Source organism: Thalassophryne amazonica, unplaced genomic scaffold (genome assembly GCF_902500255.1).
Source record: "Thalassophryne amazonica unplaced genomic scaffold, fThaAma1.1, whole genome shotgun sequence".
NCBI lineage: Eukaryota > Metazoa > Chordata > Actinopteri > Batrachoidiformes > Batrachoididae > Thalassophryne > Thalassophryne amazonica.
The window spans coordinates 71,069-91,304 of record NW_022986297.1 but is presented as its reverse complement, the minus strand read 5'-3'; the positions used below and the strand labels follow the sequence as shown (position 1 = coordinate 91,304).

Below are 20,236 nucleotides of genomic sequence, written 5' to 3'. Positions count from 1 at the left end.
GTGTAAACGTTGACGCTGAATTCTTCTTTATTCATCAGCTCAGACTGGAGAATGAAAATCTTTGGTGAATATTTAATAAAGTCTGGATGAATCTGGACGGTTCGTTAATCACCTTTTGAACGTGAGGTCGCTGTCGGTTCAGTCAGATCTAAATTTGGACTCTCTTCCCGCTGACAATCTGAATGCTGCCAAATGTTTTGTTTCCGCCTAATGTGTTTTTTTCCCTTTTTTCCCTCGCCGTTGCCTTTCATTAACCCGCCGTCGCCTGCAAACCGCCACTTCAGAAAATGCAGAAACACATCTCAGAGGATAGGAGTGCAATTAATTAGGCCCGTGTGATCTTCACAATAAAAGCCTCTTCACGCTGAACGCAGCACAAAGTGAGACGCCCGGCAGGCACATGATCGCCGTCTGATTCCTCCGCCAACAACAGATGGAGACTAACACAGAGAGCGGCGGGTCAACTGTGAGGACAACTCACAGGGACGTCTGCAGATTTGGTGGCTGCTTGATGGAGAGAAACAAAGAGAAAAGTCCAAAAAAAAAAAAAAAACTCACCGTGAAGGACAGGATGGAGGAGTAGAGGGAACCCTTGTCATATCTGGACAGTTTGGACAGGACACCGTCTAAAACCGCTGCAAACTGAAAAAAAAAAAAAAAAAAAATTAATATATATATATATATATATATATATATATATATATATATATATATAAGGAAGGCAGAATTGCATTTATTTATTTTTAAACCAGAATGATGTAATAATTTACAGAATTATAGCTGCAGAAATATTAAATTTTATGTCAGTTTGAGGTAAAAAACAAAAGCAGAATGAAAAACATTTATTTAAATTTTTTGTAATATTCCAGAACTGAAGACTGTCCTTTATTTTGAAAAAAAGATGAATGTAAACAAATACATAAACAAAAAGGGAAAAAGGATTTAAAATGAGAAAAGTACGAAAAAGAAAAAGAGCCAACAAATGAAAGAAAACAAACAAAAAATAGGCAGAAAAAGAAAATGTTTAATTAAAAAAAAAGTGAAACTAGAATAATGTAAATGAAAAGGTGAAGGTGGTTTATTGTGGAGTAATCAGATTACCTTGAGGAGAAGAGATGAAATCATGTCTTTGAACGTCTCGTCAATCAGGACGTCGATTTTTGAGTGGTACTGCTGCTGCAGGGGGTCAAAAAACAAAACAAACTACATTTAAAGAGATGATTCTGACCTCACACAATAAAAAGCAAAATAAGTAAATAAAGAACGGGACAGAGAGCGCCACTGTGTGGCTGGATGAGGTGCACAAAGCAAAGGAATGTGAAGGATGTGTGTGTGTGTGTCCTTGCAGCGGTCCAAACACTCTGCACCAGATTCAATTAATCCGTCATTTCACATCCCACAAACAGACTGACGGCTGAAAAAAAAAAAGAAAAAAAAAAAGGTGCGGCGGGAGCGAGCAGTGAATGGCAGCCCGGCTCGCTCACATAATGGCCTTTCAGGGGCGTCTAAAGAACGGCCAAATTAAAAAATTCAAGCCACAAAGCGCCGGCATGGCGGACAAACTGCAGGTCCAGCCGGGTCGGCGTCTACAGCGTTAATTTTGTTTTTACAAAAATCACACCTCCTTTTCAGCGCGCGTAATCTGTCAGAGCTTTTCTTCTTCTCTTCCATCAATTAACTTATTTAATAGAGAGAAAAAAGAGCGAAGAGGCAGCAAACCTGAAAAGAACAATGTTGGTTTTACAAACATTTATGTTCTGCTGAGTCGACACTTCAGCTGCAAACGCTTCAACACAAACGCCTTCACAGGTTACCACCAAACACACCAAGAGGAGGAGGAGGAAGACGACAGAGAAGGAGAAGAAGACAAAGAAGGAGAAAAAGAAGAAGACAACGACGACAAAGATAAAGAAGATGAAGAAGAAAATGAAGGAGACGACAGCAAAGACGAAGAAGAAATAGAAGGCCATGAATGACAAAGACAAAGAAGACAAGAAAGACAAAGAAAAAGAAGAACACAAAGATTACGATGAAGAAGAAGAAATGCTCCCAAGGTTGCTGTTATGCACAGTGGGCGGGACTGTAACCTATGACAGCATCCTGCAAAAAAAAAAAGAGGCGGGGTCACCCAGAGACTGTGTTCAATCACCTCAGGATGAACATATACGAACCCGGGTCAAAGAAAGGTCAGATCAGGTCAGGGAGCACCGACCACACTACAGAACCGAGACAGGACCTGGATGGCAAGCAGACAGACAGACAGACAGACACAGGAGGACAGATGGACAAACAGACAGGTGGACAGACTGACAGACAGACAGACAACCCGTCCCAACAAGAATGAAAAACGTCTGTTTAAAAATAATGAAGCATATTGAAATAAACAAAGAAATGATTCTCATTTGAAACAATATTTTTGGATAAATTTGCCTCAAATTTCAGAAAATACTTCCAAACGAACATCTCAGATTTACTTCATACTTGAGCTAAATGATGTCACATTGTGCAACATTTAAGCATTTTATCCTGAACTGCAGACTCAGATTTTACTGGAAAATAAATAAGTAAATAAATAAATAGTGCCACTTACAACAGACTGTTCCGCTGATTTATACAAATTAACATTTCATTGTAGCTTTTAGGATTTAAAATGCTACATAAATAAATGTTTAATTTCCTTTAAACAAATACATACTTAGTGAACAAAATAAGTACCATACCAACTTTAATTAAAAAGCACCTCAAAGCAGCCACCGCTGACACGAGGTGCTGCACGATACAACAACATAAAACAAGAACCGCAAAATAAAATGATCAAATTAAGTCTCGTTGGTATCAAAAGCCAGAGAGAAAAAAAAGACTTTTTAACCCTTTGTCAACTCAGCCGTTTGATAGAGCATACTGATATCTACTACATTTTATTGAAAAATGTGAGGATGTTAAAGGGTTTAACAAACTTTTAAAAGTAACCAATGAAAGGTGCCTCACTAACTATTCCACATTTTAGGAGCAATGACAGAAAAAGCCCCCCCGAAATTCCTTCAAACTTGGCACTTCCAGGAGCAGCTGGTCAGCCGACCTGAGCCGACATGTTTAAACAAGGAGATACAGAAAGACAAAAATGCTTGAAAGCACAAACAATTTCTCCCCACAGATTTCAACAAACCATAACCAGGTAAATATACAGGTGTGGACATTCATTTGCAGTAAATAAAATCACCTTATACCCAAGAACAATTCCTGAAAATTTCATGCATTGTTCTTAAATAGTTCAAAAGTTATGGCTTATGGAACTTTACTGGTTAACGTGTTCATGCCCACTATTCAAGTCCCCATATCTCCAAAACTAACAGAGATAAAACACTAACATTTTATACACTGTTTGTTAGTGCTAATGACTATTTACTGACTGTCTGTATTAAAGAAGCAATGAATGAATGAATTATTATTAGAAACAATGAATATCTGATAGATTTTTAAATATTACTGGAATTTGAAAGACTAACAGGCTGCAGCAACTGTGTAAGATCTGCTGATTTTTCAACAGCAGCAGAGGATTCTAGAGAACGACAACCTTCCAGAAAACTTGTGTGGAAATTTCAAGGCTTTCTGTAAGACTCAGGTTGTAAACATCCCAAAAACAAAAAAACAAAAATCTGATTACAAGATTTGCTGGGTTTTAAAACACCAACGTGCAGTCAATTGGAGTCAAAGGAGACGTTCGAGACGTCCTCATCGTCCCCCCGACCGGACTAATGAAGGACACTGGAGTCAAGATGAGAGAAGAAAGACGCAGCGTCACATTCTCGCCAGTGACGATGAAAAAATTAATTGAATGTTGAATTTGAAAATTAACAAACCGTCATCTTGTTTTGACATGAACTTTAACACGATCTTTGAAATGAAGGCGGCTCCATGCTGTCACTCATCCAGGGGGAGTGTCTGTTTTCATAACAACCACCACCACACACACACACACACACACATATATATTTTAAATCCAGAAAAAAAACACACCTATTGTCTTTGTGTTTTGTGATTTATTTTTGGTTTCAGTACTTGAATTTGTGGTTAGGAAATATTTATTATATTAGTATTAATTCATTTAATGATTGTTTTTCCCCTTTTAATTCCTGTCAAAGAACTAAAATTACGGCAGTGTTTGTTCAGAAGGTACAGAGTTAAAAGGTGGACTTACCCACTGACTGTCCGTCTGTCATCCATACAGAGACACATGGGACAAAGACAGAGACAAAAAAAAACATATTACTAAAAGTCAACAATACTTTATAGAAAAAAACAAGTGCTGAAAGTTTAAAAGTGTTTTATCTTTTAGCTGCTTGCCTTTTATGATCATTTTGGACACTTCAGAAGAAATTTAACACTTCGTACATGTCATAAAAAAACAGCAGCTATAAAAGTCTTTTCTTCTTTAGAAAACGCTTTGGACCAAAAAAAACACACACACAAAAAAAACTTCAAGTTCTATGATCAAGGTTGAAGCGTCAGCGCTGAAAGAAGTTCATTCTGACAGAATGATTAAAAGTCAGAAAAACTTCACGAAGTGGGAAAAAAACAACACACTTCAGTGTTGAAATTTTCCTCCGTGTTTTTTATTGTTTCACTGACGTTTTCATGTTGCTATGACAACCAACAAAGACATGTTTTAGTCCAGAGAAAGAAGAAAATAAAAACAAAAAATACTATTTTAAACCATTTTCATATTAACCTTCTTTGTGTTTGCTGTAACCTTTGACCTCTGCACCGGATCAGAATCACACGGCGACTAAAGAATAAAACTCTTACTGGTTTATTTTTCAGCGTATAATAATGTCATGTGTCATGAGACCACAGCGCAGCTTTGTTCTGGGCGGCGGTGTGTGCAAAGCGCCATGTTGTCACCGCACATGGCACAAAATAACACGCAGACGTGGGCGTGTCCTAAACATCAACACTCTGGGTCACGCCCTGTTTCACAGGACTGTTGTCTAAACTGCAGCATGCGGGTCTCACCTGAACCTTAGTTCAGGTGAGACATACGGTTCATTTGTCTTTAACTGTGGTTCTGGATTTGAACCAGGTCTAAACATGTGACACACGGCAGCGCGTTAACACAACCAGACAGCAGCCAGGTCAAAGGTTAGCAGCATCATCAATGCTGTCATCAAAGGTTTCATGGCAGACGCGTTTCCTCATAATTTATATTTTCACAGTTGAGGCTTTAAGACACGAACCTCCGGACCCAAGTCCAGCACGCACAGTTTGGAGCACTGCTTCTTGGCATCCATCAGCACGTTGAACATGGTGCAGACCGACAGCGGAACTCGCAGCTCCGTTGACTTCAACAGCTTCTGCATTTGGGCATCAAACGCTGATTTGGTTCTGCAAGACAAAAAAAGACCCTCGGACAACACGACACAGGACACCGGATCCCTGAGACCTGCCAGGATTCAATTTAATTTCAATTTATTTTCATTTATATAGCACTAAATCACAACAAAGTTGCCTCAAGGCGCTTAACATAAGTAAGGTCTAACCTTACCAACCCCCAGACAAGAACACAGGCGACAGTGGTAAGAAAAAAACTCCCTCTGAGGAAGAAACCTCAAGCAAACCAGACTCAAAGGGGTGACCCTCTGCTTGGGCCATGCTAGCGACACATTTACAAAACAAATATACATGGTGCACAGGACAGGAGGGTTGCAGAAATAGACATCACACCCATCTCTGGATGGAGCTGCACCTTAAACAGAGAGAGAGAAAAAAAAAACAATCAGGCATCAGAAAGACAACAAATACTGTTTAATTTTTCAGCATTAAACAACAACAAAAACAGTAAATACTAAGGTGATCGCCGGCCACTAGCCATAAGCTTCACTAAAAGACCCAGAATTTAGGTAAAGTTGAGGCCGCGGCCCTCTCCGTTTACTAATAAAATTAATTAAAAGAGTAAAAAGGGGGAGGTGATGGTCTACTGATTAATGCATTGGGCTTGAGACCAGAAGATCCTGGATTCAAATCTCAGCCTGACTGGAAAATGACTAAGGGCCCTTGGGCAAGGCCTTTAATCCCCTATTGCTCCTGGTGTGCAGTGAGCACCTTGTGTGGCAGCACCCTCACATCGGGGTGAATGTGAGGCATTATTGTAAAGTGCTTTGAGCATCTGATGCAGATAGAAAAGTGCTATATAAATGCAGTCCATTTAAAAAGCATAGAAACATAGTATAGCAGTATGCTGCCATACGAAAGGGAAAATAAGTGCGTCTTAAGTCTGGACTTGAAAGTTTCCACAGAATCTGACTGTTTTATTGATGCAGGGAGATCATTCCACAGAACAGGGGCACGATAAGAGAAAGCTCTGTGACCTGCAGACTTCTTATTCACCTTAGGGACACAAAGTAGTCCTGCACCCTGAGAACGCAGAGCCCGGGCCGGTAGGTAAGGTTTAATTAGTTCAGGTAGGTAGGGAGGTGTCAGTTCATGAACAATTTTATAGACTAGTAGCAGAACCTTGAAATCTGATCTCACTGGGACAGGAAGCCAGTGAAGAGACACCAAAATGGGTGTAATGTGGTCAAACTTTCTGCTTCATGTCAAAAGTCTGGCTGCAGCATTTTGAAACAATTGGAGAGCCCTAATGCTGGACTGTGGTAAACCAGAAAATAGAACACTGCAGTAGTCCAATCTAGAAGAGACAAACACATGAATCAGGGTCTCAGCATCAGTCATAGACAGGATGGCACTATATTTCACAGGTGGAAGAAAGCAGTCCTTGTAATATTTCTAATGTGGAGGTCAAAGGACAATGCAGGATCAAAAATTACCCCAAGGTTCCTCACTTTGTCAGTGTGATGTATGACACACGAGCCTAGGCTAAGTGTTAACTGGTCAAATTGATGTTGATGTCTCACTGGACCAAGAACCATCATTTCAGTCTTATCTGAGTTTAAAAGTAGGAAGTTTCTAGACATCCAACTTCTCACTGCTGCAAGGCAATCTTCTAAAGATTTTTTGTGAACGAGATTACCAGCAGTTATCGGCATGTATAACTGAGTATCATCTGCATAGCAGTGAAAGGTAATCCCAAAACGCCACAATATGTGCCCAAGGGGTGCTATATAAAGGGAGAAAAGCAGGGGGCCTAAGACAGACCCCTGTGGAACCCCAAATTTCATGTCACTAAGGTTAGAGGTAGTGTTATTGTACAAAATACAGTGAGAATGACTGGTCAGATATGACGTCGCCATGCAAGGGCACTCCCAGTAATCCCAAAATGATTTTCCAGCCTATCAAGTAGAATATGATGATCCACGGTATCAAATGCAGCACTGAGATCTAACAGCAACAGAACCGTAGTGGTGTCTGAATCCATTGTAAGCAGAAGATCATTCACCACTTTAGTGAGAGCCGTCTCTGTGGAATGATATTTTCTAAAAGCAGACTGCAGTGGCTCAAAGAGATTATTCTCAGTAAGATAGTCTACGAGCTGCTGTGACCCCACTTTTTCCAGAAAAATGATAGATTTGATATCGGACGATAGTTTGTCAATAGACTAGGGTCAAGATTAGGTTTATTAAGTAATGGTTTAATCACTGCAGATTTGAAACATTTAGGAACAGATCCAGAAGTTAAAGAAAGATTAATAATTTCCAGCACAGTCGGCCCAAGAGTGGGCCACAGGTCCTTAAACAGTTTTGTTGGTATAGGATCAAATAAACAGGTTGTGCTTTTTGTTGACGTTACGAGTTTTGTAAGCATGTCTAGTGAGATACTATCAAATTCTGTAAATCTAGGTAATACCTCAGTAGTGGCGCCCACCTCAATAGCAGGGTGTAGTGGCTGGGTTAAGGCATGCTGGGATATGTTTAACCTGGTGTCTTCTATTTTCATCTCAAAGTAATCCAGGAAAACTACAGGTGGTTGTCCATGAATAAGTGTTGCCACCGTGTTGAACAAGAACTTTTGAGTTATGCTTGTTTTTATGGATCAAATCCAGGATCCATGAAACCTGCCAGGATCCCTAAGGCCTGCTGGGCTCCCGGAGACCAGGCAGGATCCCTGAGAGCCAGCAAGCTCCTGGACATCTGCTGCTTTAAATAAGAATATAAAACAAATAATATTAGATCAGGCATCTCTTCAGATAAATCAAGAAGATACAAAAACATTTTCTTAGACTTCATTTAAATCAATCATTAAAAAATGTAGAGTGTGGCAGCCCTCAAAAACTGAGTAGACGTGAGTGAGGGAAGCCACCAAAGTGTTCAGTGGGTGTGATTGGACAGAGCTGTCTGTCCATCACGGTAGTCTGGGACACAGAAGTGGACTCATCTGGACTAATGTTGACTGAAAGCACAACAGAGACTCCAGTCAGTCAGATTTAACTGATATCATAAATAAATAAAACATGTAAAATCCAGAGAATGTACAGAACCCACAGTGCAACTTCAATATCGCCCCCTGTTGGCAAAGTCAAGGCAAACAAATTCTCAAACGACATGATTTATAATCTGTTAATTTTGCCTTTTAATTTAATTGGGAAAACAAGAATTTGTGAGAAAATGGCAAAAATGAAAAATAACTGAAAGGTTTTGCAAAAAAAAAAAAAAAAATGAAGTGAATTTTTGCAATGACAAACAGGAAGTGTAGGTCTGAAGTGTTCTGACCGTTTGGCGCATGCCTCAATCATGTCGCTCGCCATCAGTTTGAGCCGCTGCTCCAGATGTTTGGCGAACTCGACCTCAGGCCAGTGCAGGTCCAAGACGAAGGTCTGCAGAGCGTCCAGCTTCCAGAACAAATCCTCCGAGGTGGCAGAGCCGTTACTGAGGTCGGCGTTAACGGAAACAGACAAACGACAACGACAGCAGGTTAGTGCCACGCCCCCTGACACAGCTCAGACCTAAACTGCCTCCAAAAAGGCTTTTTCAGTTCTTAAAATTCTTCTGTGAGAAATAAACAAATCAGATTGCACAAAAAACCTCAGGTATGTTTTTTAAATCATTGTTGGAGGTCCCCGGGTGCAGCGCGTTCACGCCTCTCTGTCCTGACTGTGGACGTTCTTTAAGTCCATGATGGCTCATTTTTCACATGTTGAATTAAATCATGACCTAAATGGGGGCGTGTCTCTGAGTCAGGTGTGCTGTTTGTTTCTGAGCAGATCAGGTCTGTGGATCCCAGTCGCCCCGTGGATCCGGGGTCCGTGCCGGGTCTGGTGGCATTCTTCAACAGGTTTTGGTGCTTCGGACTGTCAAACGGACACAGATGGGCGGCTCGCCGGGCCGTCTCCCCGGTGAACAGGTTACATAGCAACACATGGCCACGCTGGCCGCCACCGCCATCCAAGTGTACAGCGAGCGGCTGCAGCAACAGGGGGGTGGAGGGGCGGATCCAGGCTTAGAACAAGCACCTCTCACTCCCTCGCTTTTCTCACTTCGCCTTTAAAAGACTGTTATCTTAACAAGTGGCGCAGAGGGAAGAAACGCTTCGAGTCCGTGGCTTCGGCGGCGATCCCCCTCATGTCTAATTAGTGGTGCTCTTCTGTGAGCGCGCTCCGCCCTGCTCCCCAGGGAACGGGACAATCCCACTCGCCCGTCTGTGCTAACTAATGAAGTGCCAGATTTTTCTCTTTTATTTGAGTGAAGTGAGGTACAAGTACACAGTAGGACGAGGCGCCGTCCTCCTGAGAGTGCACACACCTACACATGGCCACCAACGCCGGCGCCGCCTACGCGCACATCCTCAGACCCAAACCGGAGGTGCAGCAGCTTTCACTGCCACTTATGTCATCTGTCAGAAAATGACATGATGAAAACCGTCAGACCAAAACACAAGCTAAATGTTTTAGGACCATTTCTGAAACCCAAAAACCATGAACCCACAGGACGTAAACACTTAAACCACCCACAAGTTCAACAACTTAGCCATTAGGAACAGTTCAGAATAAACAGTGACCTAAAGTGACAACTGGATGTCTCTGGTTCCCGGTCTCTTTAGTGGATATGTGGGTACCGCTGGCATGGCTTTGTGGCTGCCACATTTAGTCCATGTGGTGTGTTTCTCTGGACACGATCCAGCATGCAGGTACCTCAGTGCTGAGGACTCTGACAGCTGGAGGACAAGGACACGCCCACATCTCACCTGGCCAGGGACACGCCCACATTTCACCTGTTGGCAGCAGAGAGGAGGTTATTTGTGGGTCATAGGAGCCAATCAGGAGCTGACGTGGTTCTGTCACGTGGTGACTGCGCGGCACCAGAACATGCCGTCACTCCTGACCAGTAGAAGCAGAAAATCTGAGTCATCATGAGTGCGTTCTGTTGGGGTTGTACGTGCACATGCAGTGTGCACCTGCAGCTTTCATGTTGGAATTAAAAACACGTCACTTTAATTACACAAGTTGTTTTTTATTATTATAATTTTTTCATCTTGATTTGATTGTGTTAAAGAAAAGAAGCAGCTGTGAGATGAGCCGGCGTTTTATGGGGATGATGTTCTTCTCATGTTTTGACACTGCTTGTTGAAGACCAGGTGACTTATAGTCACATGTGGAAACTTACAAGATGTCGGGTAGGTTTATCCCGGGCAAGCTGCAACACAGGATTGAAGTGTGTGATTATTTCAGACACTGTGCATGTGACGTGCACATGACAAGCAATAAATCACAAACTCTTGGTAAACGTGCAGCTGACAGTCTCACGACGCACAGAGAACGTGAGAGGACTTTTCAGAGGGACACGATGCAGCATGCGCTTAGTAAACTCAGCCACAACAACACTGACGACAAACCATCCAATGCTCCACAGTGCCCCCTTGCGGTGGGGAAAGTTAATACACAGTCTATGCATTTAGCAACTTGGACACTTTAATGCACATGCACAAAGACTGTATATAAAGTTTATGAAGTAGAACAAACTGTGTACTGCCCCCTATTGGCTGCCTATCTTAGCACATCTCACCTTTGCACGGGATACAAAAATCAAAGTGCATGTAGATGTTTTTGTTCAACAACTGTTTTATGCACTTCTAAACATGTCAATATGTCCAATTCATTTATTTATTTGTATCACACAGTAAAACTTGCATATAATGGATTCAGGTGGACCAGTGAAGTTTGCCTGATATAATCAAAATCCATTATATGGATAAAACAGACACAATCTGCTATATGTATAACATGGACAAAATGAGTGGTACCTTAAAATCTCCGTTGTAACTTTATGCAATTTACAGCAGGAACAGCGGCTTTTCTGGATTAATCTGTCCCTCAACAAACTCCACTTCTTTATACAATAATCAACCTCCAAACCAATGACATACAACCCCTGGCAAAAATTATGGAATCACCGGCCTCGGAGGATGTTCATTCAGTTGTTTAATTTTGTAGAAAAAGAGCAGATCACAGACATGACACAAAACTAAAGTCATTTCAAATGGCATCTTTCTGGCTTCAAGAAACACTATAAGAAATCAAGAAAAAAAAATTGTGGCAGTCAGTAACGGTTACTTTTTTAGACCAAGCAGAGGGAAAAAAATATGGACTCACTCAATTCTGAGGAATAAATTATGGAATCACCCTGTAAATTTTCATCCCCAAAACTAACACCTGCATCAAATCAGATCTGCTCGTTAGTCTGCATCTAAAAAGGAGTGATCACACCTTGGAGACCTGTTGCACCAAGTGGACTGACATGAATCATGGCTCCAACATGAGAGATGTCAATTGAAACAAAGGAGAGGATTATCAAACTCTTAAAAGAGGGTAAATCATCACGCAATGTTGCAAAAGATGTTGGTTGTTCACAGTCAGCTGTGTCTAAACTCTGGACCAAATACAAACAACATGGGAAGGTTGTTAAAGGCAAACATACTGGTAGACCAAGGAAGACATCAAAGCATCAAGACAGAAAACTTAAAGCAATATGTCTCAAAAATCGAAAATGCACAACAAAACAAATGAGGAACAAATGGGAGGAAACTGGAGTCAACGTCTGACCGAACTGTAAGAAACCACCTAAAGGAAATGGGATTTACACACAGAAAAGCTAAACGAAAGCCATCATTAACACCTAAACAGAAAAAAACAAGGTTACAATGGGCTAAGGCAGGGGTAGGCAACCTGTTCCAGAAAGAGCCATGAGGGTGCAGGTTTTCTTTGCAGCCACTGACTCCACCAGGTGATTTTACTGATTAATATCACTTTGAGCAGATGGAATCAGTTAATCAGGGAAATCACCTGGTGGAGTCAGTGGCTGCAAAGAAAACCTGCACCCTCATGGCTCTTTCTGGAACAGGTTGCCTACCACTGGGCTAAGGAAAAGCAATCGTGGACTGTGGATGACTGGATGAAAGTCATATTCAGTGATGAATCTCGAATCTGCATTGGGCAAGGTGATGATGCTGGAACTTTTGTTTTGTGCCGTTCCAATGAGATTTATAAAGATGACTGCCTGAAGAGAACATGTAAATTTCCACAGTCATTGATGATATGGGGCTGCATGTCAGGTAAAGGCACTGGGGAGATGGCTGTCATTACATCATCAATAAATGCACAAGTTTACGTTGATATTTTGGACACTTTTCTTATCCCATCAATTGAAAGGATGTTTGGGGAAGATGAAATCATTTTTCAAGATGATAATGCATCTTGCCATAGAGAGAAACTGTGAAAACATTCCTTGCAAAAAGACCCATAGGGTCAATGTCATGGCCTGAAAATAGTCCGGATCTTAATCCAATTGAAAATCTTTGGTGGAAGTTGAAGAAAATGGTCCATGACAAGGCTCCAACCTGCAAAGCTGATCTGGCAACAGCAATCAGAGAAAGTTGGAGCCAGAATGATGAAGAGTACTGTTTGTCACTCATTAAGTCCATGCCTCAGAGACTGCAAGCTGTTATAAAAGCCAGAGGTGGTGCAACAAAATACTATAGTGTTTCTTAAAGCCACAAAGTTGCCATTTGAAATAACTTTAGTTTTGTGTCATGTCTGTGATCTGCTTTTTTTTCTACAGAACTAAACAACTGAATGAACATCCTCCGAAGGCGATGATTCCATAATTTTTGCCAGGGGTTGTAGTACGTGTAATTTCCCTCCATGAATTGTGGGTCAGTTGAGCGTCTTTTTCTGACTCTGTGTTGTAAAGTTGGTTTTTTGCAGACTTTTTGGCCATCCATGACTGAAATGTAATCAGTGTGCACAGTGCAAAATCTATTAAAATATGACAGGAGAGGAAGGAGTGAAAACGTAAAAGAGACAAGTCACAGCCTTTGCGGTCTCAGTTGTTGAGCAGGTGCACGTCACAGGGAGAGTTCACAGCCCTGCAGAGGGGCTGTGATATAAAGCAGCTGGGTTGGTCACACCCAGGGATATGTGCAAAACTTAACACCATATTACACTGCAGGCAGCAAGCAGCATTTTGTTAATAATCACCGGCCTTGAATTACAGCCTGACTGGCTTAGGTCCTGGGTCTGAGCACGGTTTGAAAAAATAAACAGCCGGTCTTTTAATCATGGAAATATGGTGCCCACTTTCCTCGAATTGGCGAGTGTCAGTGTTGAACTTCATTTTGTACCTCTGTTACTGGGCACACATCCAGACTGCTCTGTCTGGTACATGTGAGGGGTTTTTAATGAAAATACATTACAATCAGGCAGGACTTTTTGTCCGATGTGAGCAAAAATCCTTTATACAAAGTCTGGTATGTACGGTGTTTATTATATGGAAATCCATAGAAAAACATTGTGACTTCTGAAATTGTCTGGTGAGTGTGAATATCCAGTTTATATGATGACAGTTTAAGCAAGTTTTACTGTAGTCATAATTTGATATGGATGCACATTCCTGAACTGTCCAGCAAGGGGCAGTGTTCAACATGTCTTCCCTTTGACAGAATGGATGAACTCATTTCTGGCACAGGAAGAAAACAAATATCATGATTAAAACCACATCATTTCTCTGAAATCATCCCACAAACACAAAGGATTCGTTATTTTGGGTTGATAACGGAAATGACAGTTACTAATGCAACTGTTTTTTTATGACAAAAATATTTACTTAAAATAATTTGTCTTCAGACCCACAAGAACCAAACAGTGACGCTGAGCTGAACCTCATCGACTGGAATCTCACGTTTGAGTTCTTGCGCCTTGTTGCTCTCTACTGCCTCCTAGCTTTGGAAATATCCTGGGGGCAGCGTGGCTCTGCCATCAGAACATGGTCCAGATTTACATACAGTCTGTGACTCAAGAAACATGAGCAGATCAGAGGTGCATGCTGGGAAATCTCACTCACACACACACACACACACACACACACACACACACACACACACACACACACACACACACACACACACACACACACACACACACCGTTCCTTATTTGAACAGAGGTCATGACGTTGATATTTTTGTCGGTTTTAAATGTGTATGAAGACTCGAGTCCAAACAAACATTTCCACGCGTACGTACGTGTTCTCGGACGGCGGTCCCATCCAAGCTGGCGTGGAGAATCTGGGCATCTGCGGCAGTGTGAGGGGAAGGCTGGGGACTTTAGGAAGAGGAACACTCACCAGATTGTTAGTGAACAACCTGTCGGTCCAAGTCAGCCACAAGATCAACAAGGACGGGAAAACAAAATGGAAAAAGAATGAAAGAAAAAAGAAGAAAGCAATCCCTCATGACAGCAGACAATAATAAAGTACAAAACACAAACAGCCATCCAGGAACCTGTACTTTGGACCTCTCAGTCCCACAGCCAGACGCTGGCTGGAGAACCAGCACTACCTCATGGGTTCTGTCCACCTGGTTCTCAGGGCTCTGGTGAGAGGCGGCTCACTGTGTATTCCTCGTCACTTTTCTCTGGCTACAACACCTTACGTGATGTCTTCATAAGCCCAGCAGATGTGGTCACATGACCCTCCCGCTTCTGCTTCATGCTCTTGACAAACAGTGGAGAACATCATGTAATCCAATGGCTGCTTTGACATGGTTCACAAGATCTTTGCTCTGAGCCATTCTTTTTACATCACCTATCAGATCCAAGAGTTCTGCTCCATAAGATCCAAGATCAACTGTCTGATGTAAAATATCTGACATCAAATGTCTGATCCAAAAGATCCGAGACCAACTGTCTGATCCAAAAGATTCGAAATCAACTGTCTGGTCCAAAAGATCCAAGATCAACTCTCTGGTCCAAATCTATCTATCCTTACTAACTGTATTTCTGTGTGGCACTGAGTACTGTGGTACTGCAGGGCTCAAAATAGTATGTGCATGTGCTAGTTTGTGCACATAATATTATACTTCACTAACACTGGTGCAAGTAACTTTATTCAAGTTTTATCAACTATAACCACCAGTAGAATGAATCAATAAAGGAATAAATAAGGAAAGACACACTGGAAATTGTGTGTCTTCGTCTTCCCTGTGTTTTATGACTCTCACACACGGAGTGAGTTGCTGTGATAATTCGTTGCAGGCTGTTAGGTGCTCACTCTCCGATCAAACTCTCTCATCACTGTGTTAAAAAAGGACATACAGTAGTGTTCAGAATAATAGTAGTGCTATGTGACTAAAAAGATTAATCCAGGTTTTGAGTATATTTCTTATTGTTACATGGGAAACAAGGTACCAGTAGATTCAGTAGATTCTCACAAATCCAACAAGACCAAGCATTCATGATATGCACACTCTTAAGGCTATGAAATTGGGCTATTAGTAAAAAAAAGTAGAAAAGGGGGTGTTCACAATAATAGTAGCATCTGCTGTTGACGCCACAAACTCAAAACTATTATGTTCAAACTGCTTTTTTAGCAATCCTGTGAATCACTAAACTAGTATTTAGTTGTATAACCACAGTTTTTCATGATTTCTTCACATCTGTGAGGCATTAATTTTGTTGATTTGGAACCAAGATTTTGCTGGTTTACTAGTGTGCTTGGGGTCATTGTCTTGTTGAAACACCCATTTCAAGGGCATGTCCTCTTCAGCATAAGGCAACATGACCTCTTCAAGTATTTTGACATATCCAAACTGATCCATGACACCTGGTATGCGATATATAGGCCCAACAACATAGTAGGAGAAACATGCCCATATCATGATGCTTGCACCACCATGCTTCACTGTCTTCACTGTGAACTGTGGCTTGAATTCAGAGTTTGGGGGTCGTTTCACAAACTGTCTGTGGCCCTTGAACCCAAAAAGAACAATTTTACTCTCATCAGTCAACAAAATATTCCTCCATTTCTCTTTAGGTCAGTTGATGTGTTCTTTGGCAAATTGTAACCTCTTCTGCACATGTCTTTTATTTAACAGAGGGACTTTGCGGGGGATTCTTGCAAATAAATTACCTTCACACAGGTGTCTTCTAACTGTCACAGCACTTACAGGTAACTCCAGACTGTCTTTGATCATCCTGGTGCTGATCAATGGGTGAGCCTTTTCCATTCTGGTTATTATTCTATCCATTTTAATGGTTGTTTTCTGTTTTCTTCCACACGTCTCTGTTTTTTTTTGTCCATTTTAAAGCATTGGAGATCATTGTAGATGAACAGCCTGTAATTTTTTGCAACTGCGTATAAGTTTTCCCCTCTCCAATCAACTTTTTAATCAAACTACGCTGTTCTTCTGAACAATGTCTTGAACGTCCCATTTTCCTCAGGCTTTCAAAGAGAAAAGCATGTTCAACAGGTGTTGGCTTCATCCTTAAATAGGGGACACCTGATTCACACCTGTTTGTTCCACAAAATTGATGAACTCATTGACTGAATGCCACACTACTGTTATTGTGAACAGCCCCTTTTCTACTTTTTTTTACTAATAGCCCAATTTCATTGCCTTAAGAGTGTGCATATCATGAATGCTTGGTCTTGTTGGATTTGTGAGAATCTACCGAATCTACTGGTACCTTGTTTCCCATGTAACAATAAGAAATATACTCAAAACCTGGATTAATCTTTTTAGTCACATAGCACTACTATTATTCTGAACACTACTGTAAGTCCTGCTCACAGACTGATTGCCAGACACAGGACATGTCCACATGAAGTACAACTTCAGACATCTCCACATTTACTCACAGACGGTTTGTTCGCGCGCATCTCATGGTCAAAGGAGGAAAGATAAACTATAAAAGAACTCAGAGCGCAGATCGGCAGCTCAGCACAAGAACAAATATAAACTAGAGGAGAAATCAGAGTGCACAGTCTGTCTGCAGCCAGACAAGCGCACTCTGATTTCTCTGTGCAGGGAACATGAAAGCTGCGTTCTCACCTCCTCTGTGACCCCCTGCTGTGCGCACCTGACACAGAAATTCCTGCGTCGTCATGACGCCACAGGGAGAAGCAATTCAAAGTGGGCCCGGTGTGAAAGTGACTAAATCAAATCAAATCAAATCAATTTTATTTATATAGCACCAAATCACAACAAACAGTTGCCCCAAGGCGCTTTATATTGTAAGGCAAGGCCATACAATAATTACGGAAAAACCCCAACTGTCAAAACGACCCCCTGTGAGCAAGCACTTGGCGACAGTGGGAAGGAAAAACTCCCTTTTAACAGAAAGAAACCTCCAGCAGAACCAGGCTCAGACAGGGGCAGTTACTCATAACCATCCCAAAGACGTATCGTTATCTTTGGCTGCTTTCACTGATGCCGGTATTTGGTTAGACTCTTTCTCTCCGATTGTTCTGTCTGAGTTATTTTCATTAGTTACTTCATCCAAACCATCAACATGTTTATTAGACCCCATTCCTACCAGGCTGCTCAAGGAAGCCCTACCATTATTTAATGCTTCGATCTTAAATATGATCAATCTATCTTTGTTAGTTGGCTATGTACCACAGGCTTTTAAGGTGGCAGTAATTAAACCATTACTTAAAAAGCCATCACTTGACCCAGCTATCTTAGCTAATTATAGGCCAATCTCCAACCTTCCTTTTCTCTCAAAAATTCTTGAAAGGGTAGTTGTAAAACAGCTAACTGATCATCTGCAGAGGAATGGTCTATTTGAAGAGTTTCAGTCAGGTTTTAGAATTCATCATAGTACAGAAACAGCATTAGTGAAGGTTACAAATGATCTTCTTATGGCCTCGGACAGTGGACTCATCTCTGTGCTTGTTCTGTTAGACCTCAGTGCTGCTTTTGATACTGTTGACCATAAAATTTTATTACAGAGATTAGAGCATGCCATAGGTATTAAAGGCACTGCGCTGCGGTGGTTTGAATCATATTTGTCTAATAGATTACAATTTGTTCATGTAAATGGGGAATCTTCTTCACAGACTAAAGTTAATTATGGAGTTCCACAAGGTTCTGTGCTAGGACCAATTTTATTCACTTTATACATGCTTCCCTTAGGCAGTATTATTAGACGGTATTGCTTAAATTTTCATTGTTACGCAGATGATACCCAGCTTTATCTATCCATGAAGCCAGAGGACACACACCAATTAGCTAAACTGCAAGATTGTCTTACAGACATAAAGACATGGATGACCTCTAATTTCCTGCTTTTAAACTCAGATAAAACTGAAGTTATTGTACTTGGCCCCACAAATCTTAGAAACATGGTGTCTAACCAGATCCTTACTCTGGATGGCATTACCCTGACCTCTAGTAATTCTGTGAGAAATCTTGGAGTCATTTTTGATCAGGATATGTCATTCAAAGTGCATATTAAACAAATATGTAGGACTGCTTTTTTGCATTTACGCAATATCTCTAAAATCAGAAAGGTCTTGTCTCAGAGTGATGCTGAAAAACTAATTCATGCATTTATTTCCTCTAGGCTGGACTATTGTAATTCATTATTATCAGGTTGTCCTAAAAGTTCCCTAAAAAGCCTTCAGTTAATTCAAAATGCTGCAGCTAGAGTACTGACGGGGACTAGAAGGAGAGAGCACATCTCACCCATATTGGCCTCTCTTCATTGGCTTCCTGTTAATTCTAGAATAGAATTTAAAATTCTTCTTCTTACTTATAAGGTTTTGAATAATCAGGTCCCATCTTATCTTAGGGACCTCGTAGTACCATATCACCCCAATAGAGCGCTTCGCTCTCAGACTGCAGGCTTACTTGTAGTTCCTAGGGTTTGTAAGAGTAGAATGGGAGGCAGAGCCTTCAGCTTTCAGGCTCCTCTCCTGTGGAACCAGCTCCCAATTCAGATCAGGGAGACAGACACCCTCTCTACTTTTAAGATTAGGCTTAAAACTTTCCTTTTTGCTAAAGCTTATAGTTAGGGCTGGATCAGGTGACCCTGAACCATCCCTTAGTTATGCTGCTATAGACGTAGACTGCTGGGGGGTTCCCATGATGCACTGTTTCTTTCTCTTTTTGCTCTGTATGCACCACTCTGCATTTAATCATTAGTGATCGATCTCTGCTCCCCTCCACAGCATGTCTTTTTCCTGGTTCTGTTGTGTGGGCCGCTGAAGAGGAGGTACTGCTGGCCCACCACCACCAGAGGGCGCCCTGCTTGGAGTGCGGGCTCCAAGCACGAGAGGGCGCCAGACCCAGAAGAAGTGACAGCTGTCACTCATCCTCTGCACCAGCTGTCACTCGTTTATCATCACCACCATAAAAGCCGGACTGCAACTCCACCTCCCCGCCGAAAAATCGACTACCAGTACCAAGGTAATTTCTCTGCTGACTAATACGTTGTCTAACATTGTTCTGTGTGCAGTCGCATTCCTGTGAAGACCCAGAAGAGGGACAAACAGGAGCTGCACGAGTGTGTGTGATTTGGAGGTGGAGGTGCTCCCTCCTAACGGTGTCTGGACTGTAAATTACTGAGTGTGCGGACTCACACTCACACATCATATTTCTGCTTTCTGCCAGCAGTACCAGGGTCGACAGTCGAAGACAGAGGCCACCTGGGGACTCGGGACTTGGCGGCTCCGGTGTTCTTCAGACCGTTGGTGGTGGAAGCCGTGTGGGACGCGGCTTCTCTCTCGTCGGGCGTCTTCTATCTTCGAGCCTGCCCACACATCACCTGGTGTTTATTGACTGTGAAAATTACGACACGTTTCGTTGTGTATTATCACAACATTAAATTGTTACCGTTTGGCTTACTCATTGTCCGTTCATTTGCGCCCCCTGTTGTGGGTCCGTGCTACGACACCTTCCCAACAGGTTCTCTCCCTCAGCCCCAACCAGTCCCAGCAGAAGACTGCCCCTCCCTGAGCCTGGTTCTGCTGGAGGTTTCTTCCTGTTAAAAGGGAGTTTTTCCTTCCCACTGTA

At 41.8% G+C, this 20,236-nt stretch overlaps 1 protein-coding gene across 1 annotated transcript in view; it reads right to left on the bottom strand.

Moving 5' to 3' along the window:
• LOC117505999 (calcium-dependent secretion activator 2-like) overlaps positions 1–20,236 on the bottom strand; it is a gene marked incomplete at its 5' end in the record, with an annotated part of 155,959 nt that overhangs the window by 68,914 nt on the left and 66,809 nt on the right. The window contains 7 exons of the mRNA XM_034165543.1: positions 559–642; positions 1,102–1,176; positions 4,199–4,213; positions 5,235–5,382; positions 8,664–8,819; positions 10,554–10,583; positions 14,465–14,584. Coding sequence (XP_034021434.1) covers positions 559–642; positions 1,102–1,176; positions 4,199–4,213; positions 5,235–5,382; positions 8,664–8,819; positions 10,554–10,583; positions 14,465–14,584 — 628 coding nt within the window. The remainder of the gene's footprint in view (positions 1–558; positions 643–1,101; positions 1,177–4,198; positions 4,214–5,234; positions 5,383–8,663; positions 8,820–10,553; positions 10,584–14,464; positions 14,585–20,236) is intronic.